The sequence below is a fragment of the Nasonia vitripennis genome, chromosome 2 (genome assembly GCF_009193385.2).
Source record: "Nasonia vitripennis strain AsymCx chromosome 2, Nvit_psr_1.1, whole genome shotgun sequence".
In the NCBI taxonomy this organism is placed as follows: domain Eukaryota; kingdom Metazoa; phylum Arthropoda; class Insecta; order Hymenoptera; family Pteromalidae; genus Nasonia; species Nasonia vitripennis.
This window is the reverse complement of record NC_045758.1, coordinates 22,404,307-22,429,127: the sequence shown is the minus strand read 5'-3', so window position 1 is coordinate 22,429,127 and position 24,821 is coordinate 22,404,307. Positions and strand designations below refer to the sequence as shown.

At 41.9% G+C, this 24,821-nt stretch overlaps 2 protein-coding genes across 2 annotated transcripts; both read left to right on the top strand.

Annotated features, from left to right (window-relative positions):
* The first annotated feature begins 11,822 nt into the window (after positions 1 to 11,822).
* Positions 11,823 to 14,277, top strand: LOC100119046 (cuticular protein RR-1 family member 33). The gene is made up of 2 exons (XM_001602844.4): positions 11,823 to 11,831; positions 13,931 to 14,277. The coding sequence occupies exons 1-2, from the start codon at positions 11,823 to 11,825 to the stop codon at positions 14,246 to 14,248; spliced, it is 327 nt and encodes a 108-aa protein (XP_001602894.2). The 3' UTR covers positions 14,249 to 14,277.
* A 9,159-nt stretch (positions 14,278 to 23,436) lies between these two features.
* LOC116416354 (flexible cuticle protein 12-like) lies at positions 23,437 to 24,458 on the top strand. Its single transcript, XM_031924389.2, has 2 exons — positions 23,437 to 23,847; positions 24,062 to 24,458. Exons 1-2 carry the CDS (start codon positions 23,839 to 23,841, stop codon positions 24,377 to 24,379), a joined length of 327 nt encoding a protein of 108 aa, XP_031780249.1. The 5' UTR covers positions 23,437 to 23,838; the 3' UTR covers positions 24,380 to 24,458.
* Positions 24,459 to 24,821: the final 363 nt, after the last annotated feature.

The following is a 24,821-nucleotide window of genomic DNA, read 5'->3' as shown; positions in this document are numbered from 1 at the left end:
TTCAATGTAGATATCGCTCTGCAAAACCCAGGTCACTCCTTCTTAATATTCTCCGACTCCCTCAGTGCTCTAAGCAGTCTTAATTCGACTAAATTCACCGCCGGGATCAACCTGCATGTGCTGGGGATCAAGAAAAAGCACAATGAATTCATTAGTAAGAACCCAGAAAACGATATCAAATACTACTGGATTCCAGTACACGTCGGTATTCTGGGAAATGAAATGGCTGATCAACTCGCTAAGGAGGCCGCTGAATTGAATGATGAATCACATGTTACAATACCCTACGCCGACTTCTATGGACTCCATAAAATGGAATGCAAATTTAAAACAAATCTCCACGTTAAAATAGAAGGCCTTAACAAAGGAAAATCATTCTTCCTTAAGTTTCACCATGAACGGAGCAAACCTTGGTTTCATAACAAGAATTTAAGCAGACAAGTTATAGTTACTATTAACAGATGTCGATCCAATCATTACAATTTAGCGGCCTCCTTATTCAAAATTGGATGCAAAACCACTTCCAAATGTATCTGCGGCGAACATAAAGAAAATCTAAATCATGTCGCCTGGCAATGCAATTTGTACAACGCAGAAAAGCACAAACTTATTGTTAATCTTATTAAACTTGGTTACTCTCTTCCGCTTTCATCCGATATGTTAATTTGCAAACCTGATATTGCTGCTTGCAAACTTCTATGTACCTTCTTCGAAGAATGTAATTTACGTATTTAATACAAATGTAAACTTTATGTAGCTATATAAGCTTTATATGGAAAGCTTAAAAAGCCTTAATAAAAAAAATAACACGTTCAATGCTTTAGTGATATACCTAACGTTTTATTGTCATAAAGTTTGGCATTTCACTATTAATTGCGTCCTGCAAACTTATTTTACGATTCTGTGGTTATAAAAACGATCGTCGTCGTAATTAAAAAATTCTTTTGAAAAATGCCATCGGTTAAGAGCATTGCTTAACCCTTAAAACTCATTAGGCATTGACCTACCAAGGTTCCTCGTTGTGATTTTAAAATCTGAATGTATTAAGTTTATTATTTCAAATGCCTAATTTGATAAATTATTGTGTATGCTATTTTCATCATATTTATTGATACAGTTTATACTTTTATACGTAGGCTTCTCCCCCGCCGCTCGGAACTAATTATAAGTCGACTCAAGATCTCACATTTTCCGTCGATTACTAAAAGAAGCTTAATCACGCATTCGTTAATCATACGCATGTAAATTTCGCAGTACTTAAACACACATACAGCAAAGATGCACGAGCCCATCCTCGATCCTCTCATTTAGCATACACGGATACACGTACGTGCACGCGAAAGCATAAATAATATGAAATAAAACATCGCGGAGCCGATACTTTCACGCGCGCGCGTGCGCACGGCGCCTCAAGGCCGATGACATTAATAACGCTGCAAAATGTAACTCTCACTCGCTAAAACCATCCAACTCCGCGAGCATCAAAAGTATGTAGAATGCGGAGAAAAAAGAGCATCGACAACCCATCCTTCGTCGATCTTTATCTGCAGGTACACTTGTATCGATCGAAGCGCGGGTGACAAAGGCCCGCGTCCTTCCTCTCTTTTTCCCCCCTCGAAGAGTGCAGCGCAATCGGAAACGAAGAAACCGATATATGCTGTGCCTCGCGAAACAAAGGAAAAAGAATAAGGCCTCCCGATGAGATTGACGGGCAGATGGGTCTCTCGTGGTGTATTATCTTATCGTCCTACACATCTTGTCTGCTCTGGGGGATGCGAATACTCCAGTGTATTCATCTAAAGGCTACCGATTAAACGTCGTGGGAGAGATCGATTGCTCGCGCTGCGATCGCGATCGCGGCGATCCTGGAATTTCAGTGGATCGTGAGCGCCAATTCAATTCATCGTATATTTATTAACTAAACCACGTCGAGAGTACATTATAATGTATGAAAGGCATATCTTGGGTTTAATGCGTGTCGAAGGCCCGAGGCGCGTGCCGGGATTCATCCACCCACGCTTATACGCGCGATATAGGTGTACCTTTGATCCTCTCGATCGTCATCATGCGGTTTTTTTAATCCTGTGTGTCGTGCACATTGTCCTCGATCCCATACTTTCTCCTGTACGGCGGAGTTACATTTTTTACGCCACGGATTGCGCAGTCGATTCATATTTTTCGAAGAAGATCCTCGCAGTGGATTTATATCGCAGCTACGTCGCTGCAAAAATCGCAATAAATGCTCATTGAACCGCGAGGGTGACGGCAAGCTAGATTGAATAAATAATCGCATTCCTGAAGAAAGCGAGTCTCTGTCCCTTTATCGCCGCGCGCCAACTCGATTTATCAATAGCCTTTTTTTTCTATTCGACTCGAGCAAATTACCTCGTAAATAAAAATTTGAATAGAGCTCTCTTTCAGCCGCGCAGCTTCTCTTATTCAATCGATTATTCTGTTTTCATTCAAGTATACAGCTCTTCTGAAGTTATCCACTCGAGCTCCCGCGGCTTTATCATCCTGATTGTTCGATCAATCTATCAACGATCCTCTACCGATTCTGCAACCGATCGCTGCGCGGTTTAATCGAGCATGTATCTTTTTTGCAACTTTTTCGCGCAAACTTTATAATCTGTATAAAGAGGCCGTCCAACACAGCGAACTTTCAAATCGCAGATTTACGCCGACACTGATTCATTCGCTTCCCGATCTATCGCTCAATCATTCGATCGGGAATTAACGGCTATAACATACATCGCACTCGCGGGAAAAAGTTCGCATATCAGCGGCAAAAGAATCCTATTCTTCGGGACAAATCATATTGTATGATGATATTATAATATACCTATATCGCCCGCATCGTTGTTATAATTAACAGAGCCGTGAAAGAATCTTCCTCTCGCCACGTTGTGCAAAGTATCACTTTTCTGGCGCACAATGTATGCGCGAGATACTTTCTTTTCGGTCCGTCGTTGTCGTGTCGTTTTCGCAGCTGCTCATCAATTAAAGTTTTTCAGATCTTATCTCCACCGCGGCGTCCCTGTTATCTGTCATTATAATGAAGGCACATTTCTCTCTCTCTCTCTCTCTCTCTCTCTCTCTCTCTCTCTCTCTCCGTCTCTTTCTCACGTGATCCATTGACTCTGCGCGCGTGTGTTATACACACGCGTATCATTCATTTTTACGCCGATTGATCAGCCGGAGATTCTTTCTCCGCGCTTCTCTCGCGTCTCCTGCAGCTATATAAATACACATTACACATACTTTCTCAGCGACGACGCGATTAGCGTGACGCAACCGGCGCACTTTCTTTTCGACATATGTAGCGAGGTGTACCCGTTTGTGCGTATGCATCATCGATCCCGAGAGAAGAAGATGCGCTCGCGCTTATAACGATGCGCGCGCGATATTACGCAATTTATATATTTTCGTTCACCGGCGTCGGCCGACAAGCTTTTCGTGGGTGTGCGGCGAACGTGAATTACGCCGACGAGTCCAGGTAAGATCGCTATCTCGGCTTGTCGAGTGCGAGCCTCTGCAGTATATAGGTTTTAATGAATCGGATAAACGATTTTATGTATGAATATTTTGTACATAAATGCTGCAAAACGATGATGTGCTGAGCAAGATAAGGCGATCGTAAATAGTAGCTTACTTCGATGTTGCAGGTATATTTAAATGACTGTAATTAATGATTTAAATACACGGTTGCAGGGGATCGAGAAATGAAGATTATTTCATAATAATTATGTACGGATGATTTGCATCGTCACCTTTTAGCGCGCGCGAGAGTGAAGCACGAAATAGCTCAACGAAAAAAAAACTTTTCATTTGTTCAACACTCTATATATCAAAAAGAACTTTCCATCGGTCGTCTCTTCGAGGAAAAAGTATCCGCGCGAGATGTAATCTGTGGTACCTCGATTTTTCACTCGCTCGCTGTTAAATAAATTACGGAAAATTACCCTAAATATCGCATAATCGTAAATTATATTTCAATATAATTTCTGCATCCATACGCTAGTAGAATAAACTCGTTTTCGTCCCACTATATACTGGAGCACAAGCAATAAATAATATTATATAGTTATATTATTTTTGCCGCATATAAAAATAAATCACGCCCGAAAGTCGTCTCACTTTTGACATCGAGTGTATAAATATGTAAATGAAAGTTTACATACAGGTAATCGAAAAAATTCAGCGTGCATCATCGAACGAAAGCAAAAGGATAGGATGATTCTATAGCGCACACGATTCATTGACCCCCCGAGGGCTTGCGACACTATGTTTCTATAGATTTCACCATACGAGGTATAACGTGTTGGCATGTGTACGCGTACGAAAATCAACAAATATACAGCCTCTCCAAAGCGTTATTACAGTCAGCGCGTTGGAAAGTGGCGAGAGAAAGCAGAAGAGAAAAAAGAGGATGATGGTGAGCGCCAAATGCGTCAAAAGAATCTCCGGTCTTGTGTACCAGCTTCGATATTAATCTCGATATACTCGCATAATCCCACATGGTGCGATGCTCGGTGAGGTCCGTTTGTTGCGGAGCTTATAATGAAAAAAGACATCCCAGGCATGATAAATTACGGATGTGATAGCCACCTACGCGGCCGCGATTGAGTGGATACGTAGTGTATACTTTTCGATCATGAAATCGGCTTTCATCGCGAGCTGTTATGTTTTTGCAGAAAAATAACGAGGCTATTTGGATATGACATAATGTGCATGTAAAATTTATTTATACAAGATTAGCCTTTCGATGTCAAAGCGATTTCAACGATTGAGCAACCGAGAGCATCCGAGCGTTGAGATCTCCAAACAGAGACGCATCCTCGGAATTCAGAAGCCCACACGCGACGACGACACAATATGCATATGGCTCAGCGTGTCATAAGTGAGTAGTCAGGTCACCGCACATCAGTAGCGACATGCATTGGCCATCTTCGATGCTTCTCTGTCTTACCTTGCGAAGATATCCTCCGGAACGCAGAAGCTGGCGCAATAGTAAATAGTAGGTGCGAAATGTGCGATTACCGATCTCGGGGGCGGTCTGCGAACGTGATGCCGAGCACATAACTCCGTGTCATTGTCGTCGTCGCATATAGTGATAATTTTATCTATCAATAATAAACCCCCGCGGAAATCACCAAATTACGTCACGTTCTCGAACCGTCCACGTGTCAACTTTCCTATAGGAAATATAAAACACGTTCATTCTTCGCTCCTCCGCATCGCAAACGAAAGTAAAAGTATAGAAACACGGAGTACCTATAACAGACAAAGAATACCAGCGCAGCCTCGATTCTCGCAGCGAGGAATTCATCAAAGAGCAGCTCGAAAACGTGCAAAAGGTTAAAATCTACTGGGCGCGAGTATGTGTGGTGTACGTGCTCGTACACAGCTTGCGACGGCGAAGCTATTTGAATAAGTCAAAGGTCCCGCGGGAGTAAATGTCTCGATGCTTTCACTCTCGTTCGCGCTCGCGGAGAGCAGCGTGAGTGCACTGCCTATGTGTATAATATACACCTATACCTATACACACATAGCACTCATTGTCGGGCCGAAAATTGCAGCTGCGATCTTTTTGCCGATTTATGTGTACGTATATACGATAAGCCTCGGGATCCGTCTGTCATTTTAATTAGTATAAGGAATTATCCCCGGCTCCAACGTATATTATATACACTGCCGAGATTTTAATCTGGTATTATGCTTTTTCTTGTCGATCGTGCTGTGTGGGAGCAGAGGTGCATCGAAAATTTTGCCTGGAAATTATAATACACAGCCTAGACGCGGAACAATGTCCCAGGTAATTTTGAATGAAAGAACGTTTGCATAACGAGGTACCTTACGTACTTTTATATCTGTCGATAAAAAGGAGTCAAGCGCATAAATATAATGGCTTAAACGGATGATCGTCAAATCGTCATTTCGAGAGCGCGATGCACCCAATCGTCCGCGTATAATTAAGCAAACAGTTTCGAGCCCGCATAGTTAGATTTTAGATTCGCAGACGCGTCGTAAATCCCGAAAACGCTGAAAAAAATTCAAAGCGTCCGTATGCTAATTAACGAACTTTATTGCTTGCTAACTCTATCTCGTATATAATCCGCCGACTCTAAAACGCCTGTATAAACGTATATACCTATATATACAGGGACGAACGAGCAGCGTTTGGCTTTGAAAAAATGCTGATGACTCGATGCGCCACACATCCAAGCCATTATATACCTTTAATTCATATAGCAGTGCCTCGCTCCTATACATTGCGCAACGATTATAAATTGTCCCCGAGAGTATCCTGAATGTGCTCGCAAGCATCTTGGGTTCGATCGGCACTATAATCGCTTTAACGTATCAATCGAAGCATTGGTATGCCGTCTAATGCAAATAGCTATCTCGGAAAAGTGCACTTGCACAAAAAGCTTGAGTATTTTCAGCGGACTAATGAATCAATGATTTTTTATCTGGCTAACATATACCACTCGTCCCCGCGACTTTAATTGATGAAAGTGTCCGGTGTTGCGATTCGATCGGAGGCAATAAAGTAACCTCGGAATATCGAGAGTGATTTCTCAATTTTGAAAAATCTACATCATTTAGTTTTTTTGCTGGAAATCCCTCGGCGTTATAAGGGTCGACTTTTTGTGAGGATAATTACAGCTTCTATGCCCACGAATATCAATCTTTCACGCAGGCGCATCCCGATTATCGCGTATGCATAAGTAGTATGCAGGACAAAAAGCGAGAGTTAGAAATCCTGAAAAAAGCCTGTCCTTTGGAGATTAAAACATACCTCACGGAACATTACAAAACACAGCGCTTGCCTCGTTAAGAGTAATAACGCTATAGGATCTACTGTTTCCGTTGGAACTTGTATTCTTGCGGGTCACGCGTGTAATTTTAGAATCACACGGGACGCCTAATTGATTAATCTTCGTGAAAACTCGTGAGTATCATAAAAATGTAAAAAGCTCGGGAATTATATTCAATTTTGAAAAGGATAATAAACTTTATTGGTAAAACGAACAAATTCTTTTTTTTTTTACTTGGCATTTGGAACTCGAAAGTTCATCGCCTCATCTACGCAAGCCTTCCACGCTGCCCTATTTTGTGTCTACCTAGAGGTGGCGCTACCATCGGCCTGCCCTTTATGACACGCGCTGCCGTACGGTCGTCTCTCATTCTCGCTACGTGCCCTGTCCACCCCAATCTGCGCGATTTTATTATTCTGTTAATATTTGGTGACGCATACAGATTGTGTAACTCATCATTGTGTAGTCTCCTCCATTCCCCGGTTTCCTCATCTTTCTTCGGCCCGTATATTTTTCGCAAGACTTTATTTTCAAATACCCTAAAACGGTTGTCCACCTGCTTAGTGAGAGCCCACGTTTCGCACCCGTACAGAACCACCGGCAATATTATTGTCCTGTATATTCTTATTTTAACGTTTTTAGACAACAGCCTCGACTTAAGTAAATTACTTACGGCGTAGAAGCAAGCATTACCCGAATGGAGTCTCTTATTTATTTCGACATTAATCTCGTTTTTATCATTTATGGTCGTACCCAGATACCTGAATTCGCTAACCTTTTCAAAAGTAAAATTCCCAACTCTGAGATCTTCCTCCCCTCTGCAGATGCCTAGCTTATCCACAATCATGTACTTTGTTTTTGATTCACTCACTTCTAACCCTGTATACTCCACCACTTTTATGAGGATTTCCGCGTTTCTTGCTACCGTTTCCCTACAATCCCCCAGTATATCCAAATCATCTGCGTAGCCTAGTATCTGCGTTGTTCCATTAAGCGTTGCGCCCAGCTGGCTAACCTGCATTTTTCTAACGGCATACTCTAACGTTAAGTTGAACAGCACCGTAGAGAGCCCATCCCCTTGTTTTAAACCATCGCGTATCATGAAGGGTTCTGATACATTACCGCCCACTCGGACCTTTCCCGTGCTTCCGTTCAGACATATTTGAATTAATCTCACGAGTTTTTTCGGTACACCGAGAAGTACTAGAATTTGATACATTTTGCTCCGTTTAATAGAGTCGTACGCTTTTTTAAAATCTATAAATAGTTGGTGTATGGTTTCGCAAAATTCCCACTTTTTCTCTAACAACTGTCTTATGGTAAACATTTGATCGCTCGTCGATCTGTTGCGCCGAAATCCACACTGATAATCTCCTACTATATCTTCCGCGAATGGAGTGAGTTTAGCTTGTATTACATTTGACAGAACTTTGTAGCACGTTGCTAAAAGTGAGATACCCCTATAGTTATTGCAGTCTGTCTTATCCCCCTTTTTAAAAATCGGTATAATGATAGATTCCTTCCAATTTTCGGATATTGTTTCATTTTTCCAGAGGGCACATACTAGTTTATAGATTTTGAAAGTGAGCTCGACGCCCCCATATTTGAGTAACTCAGCTGGTATAGAGTCATTTCCCGCGGCTTTGTTGTTTTTTAGTTATTTAATCGCGGCCTCTACTTCTTGCTAGCTCGGTTCCTCCACGTGGATTTCAGCAGTGTGAATTTCGTCCCCTAATTCTTCGCTATTTTCGTGCACGTTTAATAATTTATCGAAATAATTTTTCCACAGCGACAGTAATTCGTTGTCATTTGTTACGAGGTCCCCGTTTTCGTCCTTCATCAATTGCGCTCTACTCCTAAAACCCTTTCTGATGGCGTTAATCCCTCTGTACATTTCGCGGGTGTTATTTTCCTTACTGTTAGTTTCTATTCTCCTAATAAGATTCTTTTGATACTCCCGCTTCTTATATCTGTAGATCGCACCCGCTTGTTTCCTTACGTTAGAATACTCTTCTACGGTCCTATCGCTTCTATTGTGTAAGCTATCTAATTTAGCCTTATGCGCCTTTCAAACCAGAGTTCGCACTCTTCGTCAAACCATGGTTTGCTCTTTGGCTTTTTCTTTTTACCCAGTACTTTGTTCGCGACCTATTTTACCGTTTTTTCGATGTCCCCCCATAAGCTATTCGGTTCGTCATTCCTCACCGGCGATGTGTTTGCTTCTTCAAGTGCCTGAAACCTGTTATTAATTTCTATCTGGTACCTAATTCGCTCTGTTCTATCTCGTAGCTTCTCAATATCGAAGCTTTCTACCTTATTTGCTCGCTTACTATTTTGATTCGCTACTAGTCTAGCTCTTCATTTGGCTACTACTAGGAAGTGGTCCGAGTCGCTATCTGCCCCTCTGTAAGCCCTTACGTCAAGAACATTAGTATGACGTCTTTTTTTAATGAGGAAATTATCAATTTGGTTCTTTGTGGCCTCGTCCGGCGATGTCCACGTTGCCTTGTGTATGCCCTTGTGCTTAAAATACGTAGTTTTGATTATAAGATCTTTTGCCGCCGCGAAATTTATGACCCTAATATCGTTATCATTGCTGGCTTCGTGCAGGCTTTCCTTCCCTATAGTAGGCCTAAACATTTCCTCCCTACCTATTTTAGCATTGAAATCGCCTAATACTATTCTTGTGCCGTAAGACGCGAACTGGTCGATTACCTGCTCTAAAGTTTCGTAATAGAGATCCTTAGCTTCTTCTTCTTTGTCCTCCGTAGGACAGTGTACATTAATAAATAGATATCTATACCGTTCACCTTCGATAATGATGTACGAGAGCCTATCATTGACGGATTTGAAACTTTTAACCGAATGTATGATGCTTTTGCTTACGAGAAATCCGGTGCCTAGAGATCCCCCACTCCCGGCCCCATACAGGTACGTGAAGTTACCCGATGCTAGTACGCCGCCATCTGGCCACCGCGATTCCTGTATTGCTACCAAATCTAGATTGTACCTATCAGCTTCCTTTACGAGTTCTTTAAACGCGCCTGCTCTGTTCCGATCGCAGGTGAGTCCATCGTTCTAGAGGTGATAACCCCCATACCTCTCTAGAACTAAGTATGAGAGCTTTCCGACTTTGACGAGGACAGTGTCAACTCGTCGTCAGACATACTACGGTTTCATTCTCGCATCCTAACACCCCCCTGCAAGGCAGCGCGCCTTCGCTGGCATCGTTACCGCGTAAGACCAGGTGACGAATCATTCTACACATCCCTTTTCGGGGCAGTTGTCATCGCTCCCGCATCCTCCTCGGCAGCAGAATTTTTGCCCATTTTTGTAATGTGTGATGAAAGAGATAGATTGAGAGATAAGAGATAATGTGAAGTGTTTTTTTGTTGTGGTGCTTGCGTAGTGTTTCTAGATGAATGCGTTCGACAGTGTGGGCTCATCACACCCACGCCTGTTCCTATCGGCTGTCCGCGGCTGCTTATTCAATTTATTCGCAGCTAACCTCTTTCTCAGGGGCTGTTCCTCTATCCGCAACCTAAGGACGCGCTGTGTAGTGGTGATAGGCACCCACCCGTCCGATCTGGACGACAACGCCCAAGACCCGCTTAGGGTAGCGGCATTGTAACAGAACAGAACAAATTCTTAGAGATGTAAAATATTATTTATTTATATCTCAACGTTTCGGCCAACGTAAACAATAACACTTTGTAGTGGCCCTCTTCAGGAGAAAACAAAATAATTCCTAAAATACAATAAATTACTTTTATAAACTTTATCGCAACATATTTTTGCACATCGTGTATATAGTGGATAACTTACAAAAATTGTGTAAATCAAACCATTAAAAATCAATGTTTTGTCAGTCCAAAATTATTTATAACTAAGTATAAGATATAGCGTACAACATTAGAAAAACTTCTACAAATTTTTGTTTATGATTTATGATTTATTTTAATGGTTTGATTTACACAATTTTTGTAAGTTATCCACTATATACACGATGTGCAAAAATATGTTGCAATAAAGTTTATAAAAGTAATTTAATGTATTTTAGGAATTATTTTGTTTTCTCCTGAAGAAGGCCACTACAAAGTGTATTGTTTACGTTGGCCGAAACGTTGAGATATAATTAAATAATATTTTACATCTCTAAGAATTTGTTCATTTTACCAATAAAGTTTATTATCCTTTTCAAAATTTAAGAATACGAACAATAAATTCATAGTTAATTTAAAATTATATTCAATTACCGAACGAAGACGAGTCGGCGGGAGACAAGGTCGAGCAGCTTCCGAAATCATCGTTAGAATGAGGACGATCATTAACCGCCTTGGACGACCTTCTTCATATCTCAGTATACTCCCGGCGTGAACCCGCGGGAACATTTTCCGTCTACGTGAAGCCGAGGCAATGGAAGAATGGCCGATCAGCCTGATAGCTCGTGACCACCTGCTGATGTCTCTTGCTGCGTATGCATTTACATATATGAGATTTCGTGTGGAATCTAACGCTATCAATCTTCGGAGCTGAGCCGTTGAAAGAGTCGTTAACGCTGCAGTCCTCGCCTTTTTCACAACCGAGTGCGTCTACTATGACAATTTTCAGGTCCAAGATTTTCTTGACAAATCGGTATAACAGAGTGGGTGTGACACGACGATGTTTTGTGGACCTGCTAGCCGTGAAGAAACGGCCCATTGACGAAATTCGAATTTCTCGCGGCAATCAAAAATTTCGCCAGCGTATAATCCCCCCCCCCCCCCCGGATCGGGCGTCGCTTCTTGACCACGAGCGTCCGGGCCTTTGATATTCTTCTTTTTTTCCTCAATTTCGTCTTTTTCGACGGAGTTTGATATCGGGTGGGGACCGACTAATTCGGCGTTAAATCGAGTATAAATAGTCCGCTGGATCTTCTGGCAAATCAGTCTCGAGTTTACCCAGCTCATCAGTCCACTCTTCTAACGTCGCACCAGCCGATACCAAACCCCAACTCTCAACATGAAGATGGTGCGTGTTACTCAAGTGTTATCATATAAAGCTATATTTTTGAATCGAATGTAGTTTCTGTGGCGTTTGATTCAATTTCATTTTTTACTTTACTCTCAAAACAACGGTCGGTCCAGACTCACGTGTACAAGTAGTCTCGCTTGAATTTGTTCTAAACCTTGCAAAATCCATTTCTTTCGGCAATGCCGTGCGACCGCAGTAGCTCGCTAACCGGAATCGCGACTCTTATTCTCTCGCAAGACGAGTTTAAAACGAAAAAAAAACCGCGCTAACAACAATGGTCGTATTTCTTAAGGGCTGTCAGTTCGCCGCGGTTAAACGGCCCTCCGATCGACCGAGACGATGCACCTTCTTCTTCTGCCCCTCACTTCTACAATACTCCGCGGCACTCGCGTGCGGAACTCACGTGCTGTCTCCTCTTTCCCTCGAAACTTGCAAAAATCGCGGTACGGGAGCGCCGAACAAAAGACTCGCTCTCTCTTCCCCTCGCCTCGCGATTTATGTGCTGGACCGAGGGGATCGGTTGCGCAAGGCGCTGCGCTCGGTTTCTACGTGTGTATCAAAGTCGCCCTTTTTTGGCGCGAACGCGTTGAAGTTTGAAATCGAGTGCGAGACGTTTACGCGTTTTCGGTCGACCGGCGTCGTGATCGTTAAAATCGCTATTAAAATTAACCAGCTATATAGAGTCGGATATTCGACATCGCCGCTCGGAGATTCTAAAAATCGAGAAGCTACTGGCCGCATGAAAAAAAGATCGAGGAAACCTCGAGAAAAAAACGAAATTCCCGCGGCGCGCTCGCGATGAGCCAACCGTAGCACGTGGCGATATCCAGCACGCAACGATCTCTCACTGGAAAGGTCCAAGAGCCGACCACAGACGATCCGCTCGCGCGCGCATCTCGCGATTTGCGTGTTGCGCAATGTCGCCTCCTCTACACACACACACACACACACGCGCGCGCGCGTATAGTACAGTGTTCGCGTGGACCTACCGCGCGATCGGAGAACGATCGTTAAATCGCGAATTGCCTCTGGGGGAAAGGAGTCTAAGAGCGCGACGGAATTTTTTTTCCTCTCGATGCTTCCATCTATATGAAATTCGCCTGCGTGCACTTGGTGAACGGGCGAGTATTATGCAGGGAAAAAACGAAGATGCGCGCTCGCGCGCGCGGTTGGAAAGGTCGCGCTCGGCTTTGGAAAGGAGCGTCTCTAAAGTTCGCTTGCTCGTAAAACTCGCAGCCTTGCGCAATGCGCGCGAGTGTACGCTGCCGATCTCTGACGCGCGAGACCGGCTAATGGATGCCTCGACGAAAGTGTTTATCACTTGACTGATTGTATCGGGCTGCTAACTGCCTTTGGGCGCGTATACGGGGATAGGGCTCGATGATTCGTCTTATCGCTCGCGTCAGTCTTTTCTTTTCCGCTGTCTAGTCTCTATAGTAAGGAATACCGATTTTCTACCGATCCCGCGTGTGTTGGATCTTGTTGAGTCGCTTTTTTCGACCGGTCTGTTTACTGCAGGATGTACCAAGTTGTCGAGCGGTTGGAAGTGATCGATGTATAGCGAATCTTTTAATTACCGATCTTAAAGATCGGTTATATAAATTAGCCGCTGTTCTGATGTAGTCTTAACAAGGACGTTCGCAGAAATTTTTTGCACAGTCAAATGTCAGAGAAAAAGTGCTCGTTACGGCTACTTAGATGGATTTATCGCGCAACAAACGCGGAATGCTTGCATGAGCGCCGAGTAATTTACAGGGCGATCAATCATTTTTAGCGACTTCGGGTTTTACGCTGCATTTATACCTCTGCGTATGAATCAAAAGCGTTCCGATGATTTCGGGACGGTGCATAGTACATTGGTGAAAGCTTCTGCGAAAATCGTAATTGCAATATGGCGCGAACGAGAAGACCCGTAAATATGCATAAATTATGTAACGACGCGGTACTAAATTTTGCCTCCTTACCATCAATTAGTTCAGCGCTTACACGACTCTCGTGCGTCTCTACAATCGATTAGGCGTCACAGAAACTTGATGTATACTTTAAGCTCGTCAAAGTAAGTTGCATGCTAATAGAGTGAAAATAAAAAATTTCAGATCGCAGTTTTCGCCGCCCTCCTGGCCGTCGCTCTCGCCGCTCCCCAGAGGGACCAAGATGAGGTTGTCCTCGTTAAGGAGACTCCATCTGACAACATCGGCCTCGACAGCTACAGATATGGCTATGAACTGAGCAACGGACAGAAGCACGAGGAGTCCGCTCAAGTCGAGACCCGCAGCGCCGAAGAATCCGTCCTCCGCGTCCGTGGATCTTACAGTTTCGTTATCGATGGCGTCACCTACACCGTCAACTACGTCGCTGACGAGAACGGATTCCAGCCCGAGGGTGCTCATCTTCCCGTTGCCCCAGTCGCCTAAATTTCATCAATAGCTTTCTCTTAGTTCAATAAAATTCTTTAGTTAAGTCAAATATTTGTGTTGCTGTTTGTCACGCATTATTCCTACACGCTCTTCCTTAGTCCTTACACATATAATGATGCAGTCTGAGTTTGTCACACGCTCGAATTTGTCTTTTGTTATTGTGGATTTGTGTAGCATCCACAATTTATAACGTGCTCCTTTTTACGTACTGTAGTGCATTCACCTCTCATTTCATTTTCGTTCACCTCAAATTTGAAAATTCGAATCTCGTATTATTTAAATTTTTAATATTCACTCTGAGTTTAAACTATAGTTTCGTTTTGAAAAAATTTCCTGAACTAGCAAGATAAAAAAAAACTGCTTCCAAAAACTAATAAGCCATATACAGTTATAACAGATACCCAATATAAGTTGCATGCATTTCACCACGAGCGCGATGGCACTTTTAACGATGCAATAATACGTTTCGTAACCTTCCGCGCTTATCTATCAGAGCAAATCCTTTTGGGCCGTGGGCATTCTGTTTTATAATGGACACCACTTTAATATGGATGATTACAATGTGCTCACAGGGCTCCTAATTATCATTTTAATCACTGATTGTCTTGTTATAAAAGAGCGACCCAAAAATGCTATTATTGTTATTTAATACGCACAGATAAGCATCGGTATAAAATTCGTCTCTCGGTACATCGTTAACCTTTGGCGAATTCTCAAACTCGTAATTCTCTCGAATTCAAACGAAATTTCTGACGAGATAGTTCAGAGGTTGCTTCGACTCGACAGAACGGTAAACAATGAGAGCATCCGCAGATCGATTTTATGAACCGGTTACGGCATAAATTACGTTATGATATACATAGTGGCGAGTCTATCTGGCGAACGCATCGCACGTCCCATCTCACGGTGCGACCACGCCTTCGCGCGTCAGCTCGAGTGCTTCTCTTAATCTACGCGCTTTCTCCACGCGCGATCGAGCTGACGAAAGACACAATTTTATCGCGATTCTCGTAATTTAGATGAAAGGCTTTGATAATTTTGTAATGACGGAGATTTGCTGCAATTAAGCTATGTTTTTCGGCACAAGTCACACCTCGCGCGCAGGTGTCAACTGCCAGTCTGATGGGTCTTTACGTAAACTGTCCTAAACTTAAATTATGCCGCCTGAAATGCTACTGCTGTGTGGCTGCTGCCGTGCGGCGTGTATCTCGTGGCGCACAAGTCCCATTTTTTGAATTACAAAGTTTACTATGGATGTTACGTTGTTAAAGCCTTCTTTTTTACGTTAAAATTTTCGCAAGCATAAATCCGTGCAAACTTAAAACGTGAATTTCTCCAGATTACAAAACAATGGACGAATTTTGAAACTCTTTTTTTCGCTAAAATTTAATAACCTACCGTCTGCGATTGGTTTTTCCCCCCAGAAAATTTGCATTTTGGATGGTTTCTTTAGCGATTTTCGAAATTCAATTATTCACACCTACGGCTAATGTGATGAAAAATGATCACCCCAAGGCGAGTATCGGTTGCAAAGTAGTAGAAACCGATCCGCGCTTTATTATTTTTTGTGTTGGCCCGCAGATTAGTTTCTCTAATTTTTACGAACCACTTTAGAATTTAAAATCTCAAAATTAAGAATGCATGCGATCATCGATTAAAATTTGTAGAACACGTATATTTCGATTATTTAACTCGTGTAGAGCAGCGAGTGCGCTGGTTGGCTTCTTTTAAAAGTTCAAAATTCTTAATATATATTCTATCTCTAACACTTCCTATACTCGATTACCTAATACTAGATAATATAACGACGTATGCAAATAAACGTCATTAAGTGAATCCTCGTCGAGCTAAACTGATAAAACCTGTTTTCACCAACCGGCTTTTATTTCATTTTGCGCAAACTTGTGTCTCACATTATAGAAGTTAAAAAAAGCGCAAAAATTGCCCAGTTGCAGTAACATAATTCAGACGATCTATATCGTACTATGGAGAAAAAGCAATCGACAAATAAAAATGAGTCACTTGCTCTGCAGAAAATCAATCAGATCGAAGAATGTAAGGCGACACGCGCATACTGCACTGACTCGCGGCTGCATCATGATTTATCGAGCGCGCCGAGTAGAATCGAAATCCTTGCATACCTATACTTACGCATGAAGGTAACGCGACGGGACCGTATTCACAAGTCTTCGAATTCGAAGAGAGCAGATACGCTGCCGCTCGTGTTTGCTCCTTTGCGCAACAATCTCTATCCCGTATAAAGGAATAAAGAGGCGCCCATTAAACGCTCGCTCGCTCGAGTGCTGGATGCCTCGAAAGGATTTGCACGGGTAATAACAGTCCTTAGCGAATAATCGAAACACCATTGTCGAGAAAGAGTCAAAGTTCGATATAACGCGTTCACGCGTTTATTTATAGCGTTGTACAATAAGAGTCGTGTATTATATGGAAGCTATGTTGGTGCGAGAGCTGCCTTTAGGAATTTTCAAGGAGCACTTGAGCTGCAACTTTACTTAAATTATTTTATGGGTGATAAAATTTTGTAAATGCTCGTGATCTGCTACAAATCGTATAGGTGGTGCAAGTTACGTTTAATACGCTTATCATTTTTATGGCAGAGCATCGAGATCGTTTTATGCAGCACTTAAAATCGCGGCTTATTCTCGGTGATATGAACTGAGGTAACATTGCATTTGAAAACAACAGTATAGTTCGTAGAGGCACATTTGCGCTAAAAAAATAGACTATAAAAATAATAGCCGCGAACTAGGTCAATACCAATTAACTGCTACTCCGCGCTGCTTCCATTCGAGATATCACTTCCTGCACGACTGGTCTTCTCCACTTCGGCGACGAGAATCCCTGCCTCGGGTTTCCACATCGACTTCCAGGAAGCTTCGACTCGGTCGCAATAACGAATCACCGGCAGAAACACACCTCCGACAAGAGAGGAGAAAGCTGCGCAAGGAGAACGAAGAGGATATGTCTCGGCCGAAGGATTCACCTCCAATATTATCCTCTTGAGAACGAGACTCGCAGCAAAAGAACGTATAACCTTGCGACAGGATTACGCGCCGATTGCGAAGCATCGCGTGACTCGACCTTTAATCATTCAGGGCTGCGATTTCTTGTATGTGTGTGCACGATAATTGTTGTTTATTTCCTTGGTGCCAATTTAATAAGAGCCATCGATAAATTGGCCGATGCGCAACGACGTTGGGCATTCGTCGGTAAGCGGTTACGTGGAATGAGGAATCTTGCGTTGGAAAACGCTTGGGATGCCGGTCGTTGAGTCAATGTTCAATAGAGTTTTTTTAGTCTGTTTCTTTCAAAATTTTTACGAAACCTGGCTTTTTACGAAAATGATTTTCACGGTTTATAAAATTGAGAATTTTAAATTAACTTCACGTTACTTAACGTGGCTATCAATATTTAAAATTATCGATGATACCATTTTTTAAACGATATTACACAAAAGTCACAAAAACCAGCAGAACCGAATACCACATCTGAAACAGTTTGCCTTATACCCTCAAAAGGTAGTAGCAAAACATAAATTTATAAAGTATTTCAGAAAACAAAATCATAAGGTATATTTTTGCAGCAGTTTATATGCGAGATTGGGCGAAACCAGGAAGTCCAAGGTTCGTCGTATAATTTTGTAGTTTAAATTAATTAGTCAGATATAATTCCAGTGGAATCTTTACGGTTCTGTGAGTCACGATAATTATTAATTCTTTCAACAAAAGCTTGATTTTTTGCAAAGTATGTTCGCATAATCTCACAAAAACAATCCTTGCAGCTCCATCCTTTGGAATATAAAGCACTCATTATTGTAATTATTCAAACCTCTATAATAATCATAGTCCCAACGACATCTTCGAAAATCTCCACACGCAAATGAGCATGCGAATCGCCGGTATAATTTCAGGCGGTAGCTCGTCACAGCCATAAAGCACGTCGCATAATTATAATCTCGCCGGGTAGCGTCCTCGGGATCGTTAACGATTTCCGCAAGGTCGCCCCGCGGTTCATCGAAACCGAAATTCGCGCACAAGGAAGCACCGGCACAACAGAGGATCCCTTTTACTCTCGATGAACTTTTAGACGAGTTTCGTTATAGTGTCGACTAAGGATGCGCAGATGGCCAACTTAATGGATCTTTTTATGTTCCTGCGTGGGGCGCTTTGTCTCTTTCCTTTTTTGCGAACGTTGCGCGTTTATTTTTGGAGCGACCGGTATGGCGAAATCGAAACACATGAGGTGCGGTTGATTTGTAGAAGTAGCCGATGGAGGATATCGCTCGTGCAGGATCGATGGCATTGAAGATGTTCCGATTAGCGCAGACGACTTTTTTATGCAACACGTGCGCGAAACGGTCTGCGCTATCGGTGTAGTTTTTCTCGGCATATACTGCAAGGCTACGGATAGTCAGGTCGAAAATCTTTGAAAATACTCCCTTCGTTTCGATGTTGTAGTTTATAAACTATGATATAGTAGAGCGCGTATCAATTATTCTGGCATGTGCGATAGCCCGTCTTGCGTATACTTTTGGGAATCCCCCGTGGAGGTATTTCTAAATTCGCACAGTGCGAAAGAGCTGCGCTCGTGAATAATGGCCTTTCGCTAGAAGCTGAATTTTAAAGCTCGATGTGATTGCAATTACAAAGGTCCATTATAAATCCCACGATTTTTTCACGACGATACGCGAGTTCTGCAAATCGCCCGATGATATAATGTGCAACCTTCGGAATACATTATAGAAGTTTGTGAAGTCGCTGCGAGATAAAGATTGTCGCATCTTCATTTGTCTATAGATTGAAATCGCTCCTTCCCGTACGTGTCATCTGTATATTTATACAGTGTGTGGAGATCACCCATGTATTTTAAGCGTGACAGTTTTTATTTCGGCATTTTTATTACCATCGCGGTATCAACCGCGTTCTGGAATAATTTTAGATACTATTAAAGATACTATCTGGCAGAAACATTACGCAAATTTATTCGTATATTTAACATCTTCAGTATATGGAATCACGCCCCATGAAAGGACTTGCACAGATTATAGGAATACATACTCGATAACGAGTCTATATTTATTAAATCGTTTTGATTGACGTACAAAATGTTGAGAAAAAATCACGTCACTTTTATCAACCAACGTTATAATTAACAAAAGCTCGTACCTGACTTGTCAATTAATTATGATAAATTGTCAAGCTTACGACGTCGCTCGAAGAGTGCCCTCGCGCAGCGTTAGTCAACAATATAGCGCCATCGCTATCACCGTTACATGATAGTCCACCCGTAGAAACGTAAACCCAATCACGCGCATGAAGCAACGCTCAGCGTCAGACGTAAACAAATCGTTGCAATCTCCTACTACCTTCTACTAAAAAAAAATATCGCATCAGCCATGACGAGATCGTAAGAAGGACACGCGCGAAAAGATTTTTCCGTGTCTCTCCCCTAACGAACCACGCGTGGCTACAATCCATCAAGGATTTTCTCGTACACACACGTGTATATAGGTATAATCGACGCTGCGCTTGCGATCCCTCGACACTTTTTGCTCGTCTCGTCATCGTCGTCTTTGCGCGCGACGCGATGCACCGCCGCACATTCGCGTGTGCCGCGTTACGTCTGCGCGATGCATTATGCAATTTAATATGCAGCCTTCGCGCCTTTGGGCTCACTTTCCATTAATAGGCTTCACTCGGGCCGCCGTGCGGATCATCAGCATCTTATGGCCGGTGGATAAACGGCTTGGCTCGCTTGTGTGTATTATACACCTATGCAGCGCTTAGCTTCTCTCTCTCCCTCCTCTTTTTGATAATCAGCCGCGACGCTGTATACTTACAAGCTTCGCGCGTCTTGCGCGAACGGCTGCAATTTCAATTTGCCGTTTTTTACGTGGAGTCGCGGAGAGAGACGCGCCTGTCTGTACGCGTAGATGTGGCGCGAATTAATGAAAAGCCAAGAGATCCTGGAACGGGGAAGCTCCGCGTTCTTGCGTACGTTGCGTGCGAGCTGAGTCAAAGTTCGAGGAAATATTACGAGGATTATGCGCCGTTTTGTTGTTGCTATATCAAAGATGGAGTTTATGTGCATCGGGTATTGGGAAATTTGTGATTAAACGATGCGCGCGCGCGCGACTAACGTGAAATTATTGCGAGTTGATGAAGAACGAAAATAGTGTACGCCGAATGCTGTTCATATGCGCAGGTCGTGATTAATGACTAAGATTTCGTTGATACGATTGCAAGATATTTTATTTGCCATACATGCGTGAGGCTTTGCTTATTTTCAAAATGAATGTCTACGAAGTGTGGTAAAGGCTCAACGTTGGTATAACTAATTTTCTATTTTTAGCATTTCCTAGATGAGCAAGAGAGAAATATGTACGCAGTAAAACCACAAAGGTTCGGTCGATTTTCAAAAGTGGTAAAAAGAGTTGAAAAATTATCGCGATTTGCAGGTGTGGTCAGTGCGATTGCGAAGTACAACATATGCAAGAAGGTGCATAAAAGGTATTCCTCAAGATTCTGTAACTATTGTAACTACAAAGATGAGGACATGAAAGAATAAAACAAACATAAAAATCTGTTGATATGTGTAAAAAGAATTTTAATCTATGCAAACTCCAACCATAATAATATGTATCAGAAAATACTAAACGTACGGCACTTATCATACAGAGTTTCAAAAAGTAACGTTACAATAAAAGTATTATCATATATGATTTCAAAAATGTAATTGACATATTATGTGCTTTATTATGAAACTGCTACTATCAAAGTATAATTAAAAAATGGCGAGATTGCAAATAGGAAGGGACAGTCAACTACAATGTAAAGATGGAGCCGAAAGCTCTAATAGTTCAACGACCGGTATAGGGATGGAAACCTGGGTGAAGCCTTTATAGTATTTAATATCACGTAGAATTTATGCTTGTTATAAAGAAAGGTATAAAGAAAACTACAGTGCAGTATACCTGTAGTACAATCAACAACAGCATCGTGGTAAAAATTCAGTGTTCGATAAAAAATTCTGCGGAATAAAACAGCCATGGTCTTTGACCAATATGACGCATAGGCCAAGAAGGTGCAAGGTGTGCTAAAATCAGAAACCGAGAGCTCGATCAACGCAGAACCCGAAAGCCGTCCTAGATCATTCATGGGAAAAGTCACGGCACCGCAGCTCTGAGAGCTTTACTTTACAACGCCAATCGCTTCTCCCTAGCAAACTCTCAACCGCGAATGGAAGCTCTACCATATCGATGCGATTGCTGCGGGAAGTCACCCTTACATTTCGCCGTCAGGCTCAACTCGTCCGAGCTTATCGATACATTGGGAAGGTAAGTTAAGCTTATGTTCTTCTAAAAATTCAATTCACAAGCTAAAAATTCTAGAAACAGCTCTTTTTCGAGTGTCAGCGCAATAACTCTATACGGGAATACAACGCAAAAAGCTTTTCTTTTTCAGTGAAGTGGAGCTACGATGTAATGAACAAGCTTGGAGAGACAGCACCGTCGGTCGTCGCCTGTGAACCCCTTCTGGACGAAAGAAATGTGCGTCTGCATGAGAAAAGGCCACACTAAGGCGGCAGAGGTTATACTTGACAAGACCCAGACCATTCGATGAGTTACTCTCTGATGATAGCCACGGCAGGACATTGATTATACGGACACCGAAAGAAACTCAGTCGCCTTCCTTGCAGTCGAGCTGGGCCTCGAGGAGGTCTTAGACTGTCTATTCTCGAGCACGGAGCCAATGAGATTTAAATGCAATATTGAAATCAAGAATTTTTCGCAAGGCATATAAAGCCGTGATTTGTAAGTAAAAGCTTCGAACAATTTTCGCAAGATAGTTTGACTTTAGTCAAGGGAACGTTATGCTAAGTGCAATGGAAATCACAAATTTATAATGTATAAAAAGCATTAGTAATTATGAATATATCCTTATAAGATTAATAATTTGGACAGCGCACATACAGGTAAGTTATTTCAATGAATCACGAATATATTGATACTATGTATATCGATTTCAGAAAATATTAAATAAAAATAATATTAAAAAAAATGTTGGTTTTATGATTTCGTTTTTTGTTTGCCTCTCAACTTGTTTTTCTCTCTTGCAAAGAAAAGTATCTGCAATAACACAGATTGTTTTTCAAAAGATTTGAAGTCAAATTTTTGGGCGTTGGAAAAATCATTGATAAGCGTTCGTATATCCGGCTTATTTACAATTCATCCAAATTATAAAACGTTTATATTACGTGTTAAATCGTGTTTAAAACGTTGCTTAAACGATTATAAAATTTTGTAAATCATGAGATAAAAAGTAATTTAAAGATCTAATTATTGTTATTATACTTTAAAAAACATCTGGGTGTAAACACTGGTCATAGTTGGCAGTATCATCCAGATGGTACTTTAAGTTTTTAGCCTAATTTTTTCAAATGGTTTGCCATTATTCAATTGATAATTTTCAAGGAATTAATTAATTGGGAGCACGAATTCGCCATGAGAGAAGGTCAGTGTTTACAAACAGATTTCCGTATATCTTAAGGATCATCTCTAACGTAAATTTTAAGGATGGACCGCGACGGCTTAGTTGTAACGATTGCCGCATTGACTAAGTAAATCTGAAAGGCCGAACATCGTCTCATGCATAATGCAATAGTCGCGAGACACCGTAAAATACAAAGGAAAGGACAGATTATATACTTTTTTATGCGCCATTTTTATAACATTTATACATTATTTCAGGGACAAATCCTCCTAACAGAAATTAAAATAAATTATAGTTATTATTATAACAGATGATTTATAGACATTGTGAGTTACATTCCACTCAGAAGTTCTAATAAATTAAAAAAATTACGAATATTAGATGTAATGTGTTCATATAATGCATTGATGCAAGGCGAAAAATACACATTTACACTTGTCGAATTGATAATAATAAGATAAGTGCAAAACATAAACAGTATCATTATATGTATAGCAATCGTCAAACGCATAATCCATGCCCGATCCATTATGCGCGGATCGTAGATTATTGCGTAGCGAGCACGCGATCGCCACGCGGTGGCTACTGCGGCAATGACAGAGAGAGAGAGAGAGAGAGAGAGAGAGAGAGAGAGAGAGAGAGAGAGAGAGAGAGAGAGAGAGAGAGAGAGAGAGACAGACAGACAGACAGAGACAGACAGAGACAGAGAGAGAGAGAGAGAGAGAGAGAGAGAGACAGACAGACAGACAGAGACAGACAGAGACAGAGAGAGAGAGAGAGAGAGAGAGAGAGAGAGAGAGAGAGAGAGAGAGAGAGAGAGACAGACAGACAGACAGAGAGACGAGCAGAGCAAATGCCGAAGGCCGTAAAAAAATCACGCGCGTGTGTGTGTGTGTGTCAGTGTGTGCGTATCGAAGATGGACCAGAGGTGAGTGGCGGGATATTTTGGCTGTGGGAGTCTCCTGGTATAAAATCAGCCGGTCCACCACCTGTCGGCACTCAGCTCTCGATCGTTCATCCAGTTCGGATCAGCTCAGCTTCTGTGTTCACACACCCAAAACTCCAAAAACAAACATGAAGACGGTATGTACTTGAATGTGGCCGAACAGAGCTACTTTTTAGCTGTGCTTTACATCAAATTGATTTTTTTTTCGAACATACACAATAGAGTTGTCATTATCTGAATTGTGCCAGAGTTACATATGTATATTCAACGATTACATTGAACAATCATATTGTTAGATGCCATCGAACAAATAAAAATAAAATCATCTAACAACAAAATATAAAATTTCAGATCGCAGTATTCGCCGCCCTCTTGGCCGTTGCCGCCGCTGCTTCCTTCCAGAAGAATGAAGACGTCTTTGTTGTCAAAGAGACACCCTCTGACAACATCGGCCTCGACAACTACAGATATGGCTATGAACTGAGCAACGGACAGCAGCACGAGGAGTCCGCTCAGGTCGAGACCCGCAGCGCCGAAGAATCCGTCCTCCGCGTCCGTGGATCTTACAGTTTCGTTATCGATGGCGTCACCTACACCGTCAACTACGTCGCTGACGAGAACGGATTCCAGCCCCAGGGTGCTCATCTCCCCGTTGCTCCCGTAGCTTAAGTTTAGATTGATAGTTATTTAGTTGAATAAAATAGTCGTATTTGCCAAAGAATTTAACCCTTTCTTTATTTACCCTTTTTCTTTCCTGCGTAATGATAATTTTAAAATAACTCATTTGGAATATATGCATCCGTTTTTCGAGCAAATCTCTGATCTATAATACATATTACATGCTGATGATAGATCGCTGAATAATTATAAAAGAAAACTTGTAGAAAATATATGTATCGGGTCATGGCTGTATTTTTTATACCTATTTTATGAAAAATTATGTTTCAAAGAGAATTGATACACATTTCTTCATTTCACATTGTCGAACTATGTTGCAGTAAATTTGAAAGAGTAATATATATATATAAATTGATTGATACATTGTGCTTGCATAAGCATGCTTGCTTGCTGACAAAGACTGGCACAAATTTGGAGAGTGTAGCATTTAGGC